Source organism: Lagopus leucura, unplaced genomic scaffold (genome assembly GCF_019238085.1).
Source record: "Lagopus leucura isolate 7727_CA_CO unplaced genomic scaffold, USGS_WTPT01 33054-0_obj-0_obj, whole genome shotgun sequence".
Classification (NCBI taxonomy): Eukaryota; Metazoa; Chordata; class Aves; order Galliformes; family Phasianidae; genus Lagopus; species Lagopus leucura.
The window spans coordinates 1-546 of NW_024969470.1; the positions used below are offsets into that span (position 1 = coordinate 1).

The following is a 546-nucleotide window of genomic DNA, read 5'->3' on the forward strand; positions in this document are numbered from 1 at the left end:
CCCCCCCGTATCCACCAGGGCGGTGACAGGACCCCCGCGCACCAGGGTGACGGAGCCATCGGCCTCGAAGCTGCCGTCGCTTCTGGGACGGTTGAAACCTTCCTGGAGGATGGTGAGGCTGTAGGGGGATCCAGGGATCTGTCGGGATCCTAGAGGGGCAGTCCGGATGGAAGGGAACATGGCGGAAACGGAGGGGGAGGGGGGTCCGGGGGAGCTGTAAACAGGGGGTGGGGGCTGAAAACACAGCATCCGTCCCAGTGAGGAGCCCCGCTGTCCCCCGTCACCCCAACAGTCCCACCGTTGACCCCACAGGTCTTCCTGTGGCCCCACATGCCCCCCCCGTTGGCCCCGTTAACCTCAAGGGTCTTCCCCATGACCCCAATGGTCTCTCCCATTGCCCCCCTTGACCCCAATGGTCTCTCCCACTGCCCCCCATGACTCCTCTTGACCCCATGACCCCAGTGGTCTCTCCCACTGCCCCCCATGACCCCAGTGGTCTCTCCCACTGCCCCCCATCACCCCAATGGTCTCTCCCATTGCCCCACT

At 65.2% G+C, this 546-nt stretch overlaps 1 protein-coding gene across 1 annotated transcript in view; it reads right to left on the reverse strand.

Annotated features, from left to right (window-relative positions):
• Positions 1-42: 42 nt before the first annotated feature.
• MBLAC1 (metallo-beta-lactamase domain containing 1) overlaps positions 43-546 on the reverse strand; it is a gene marked incomplete at its 3' end in the record, with an annotated part of 1048 nt that continues 544 nt past the window's right edge. The window contains exon 2 of the mRNA XM_042895082.1: positions 43-214. Within this exon, the coding sequence (XP_042751016.1) occupies positions 43-214 (172 nt within the window). The remainder of the gene's footprint in view (positions 215-546) is intronic.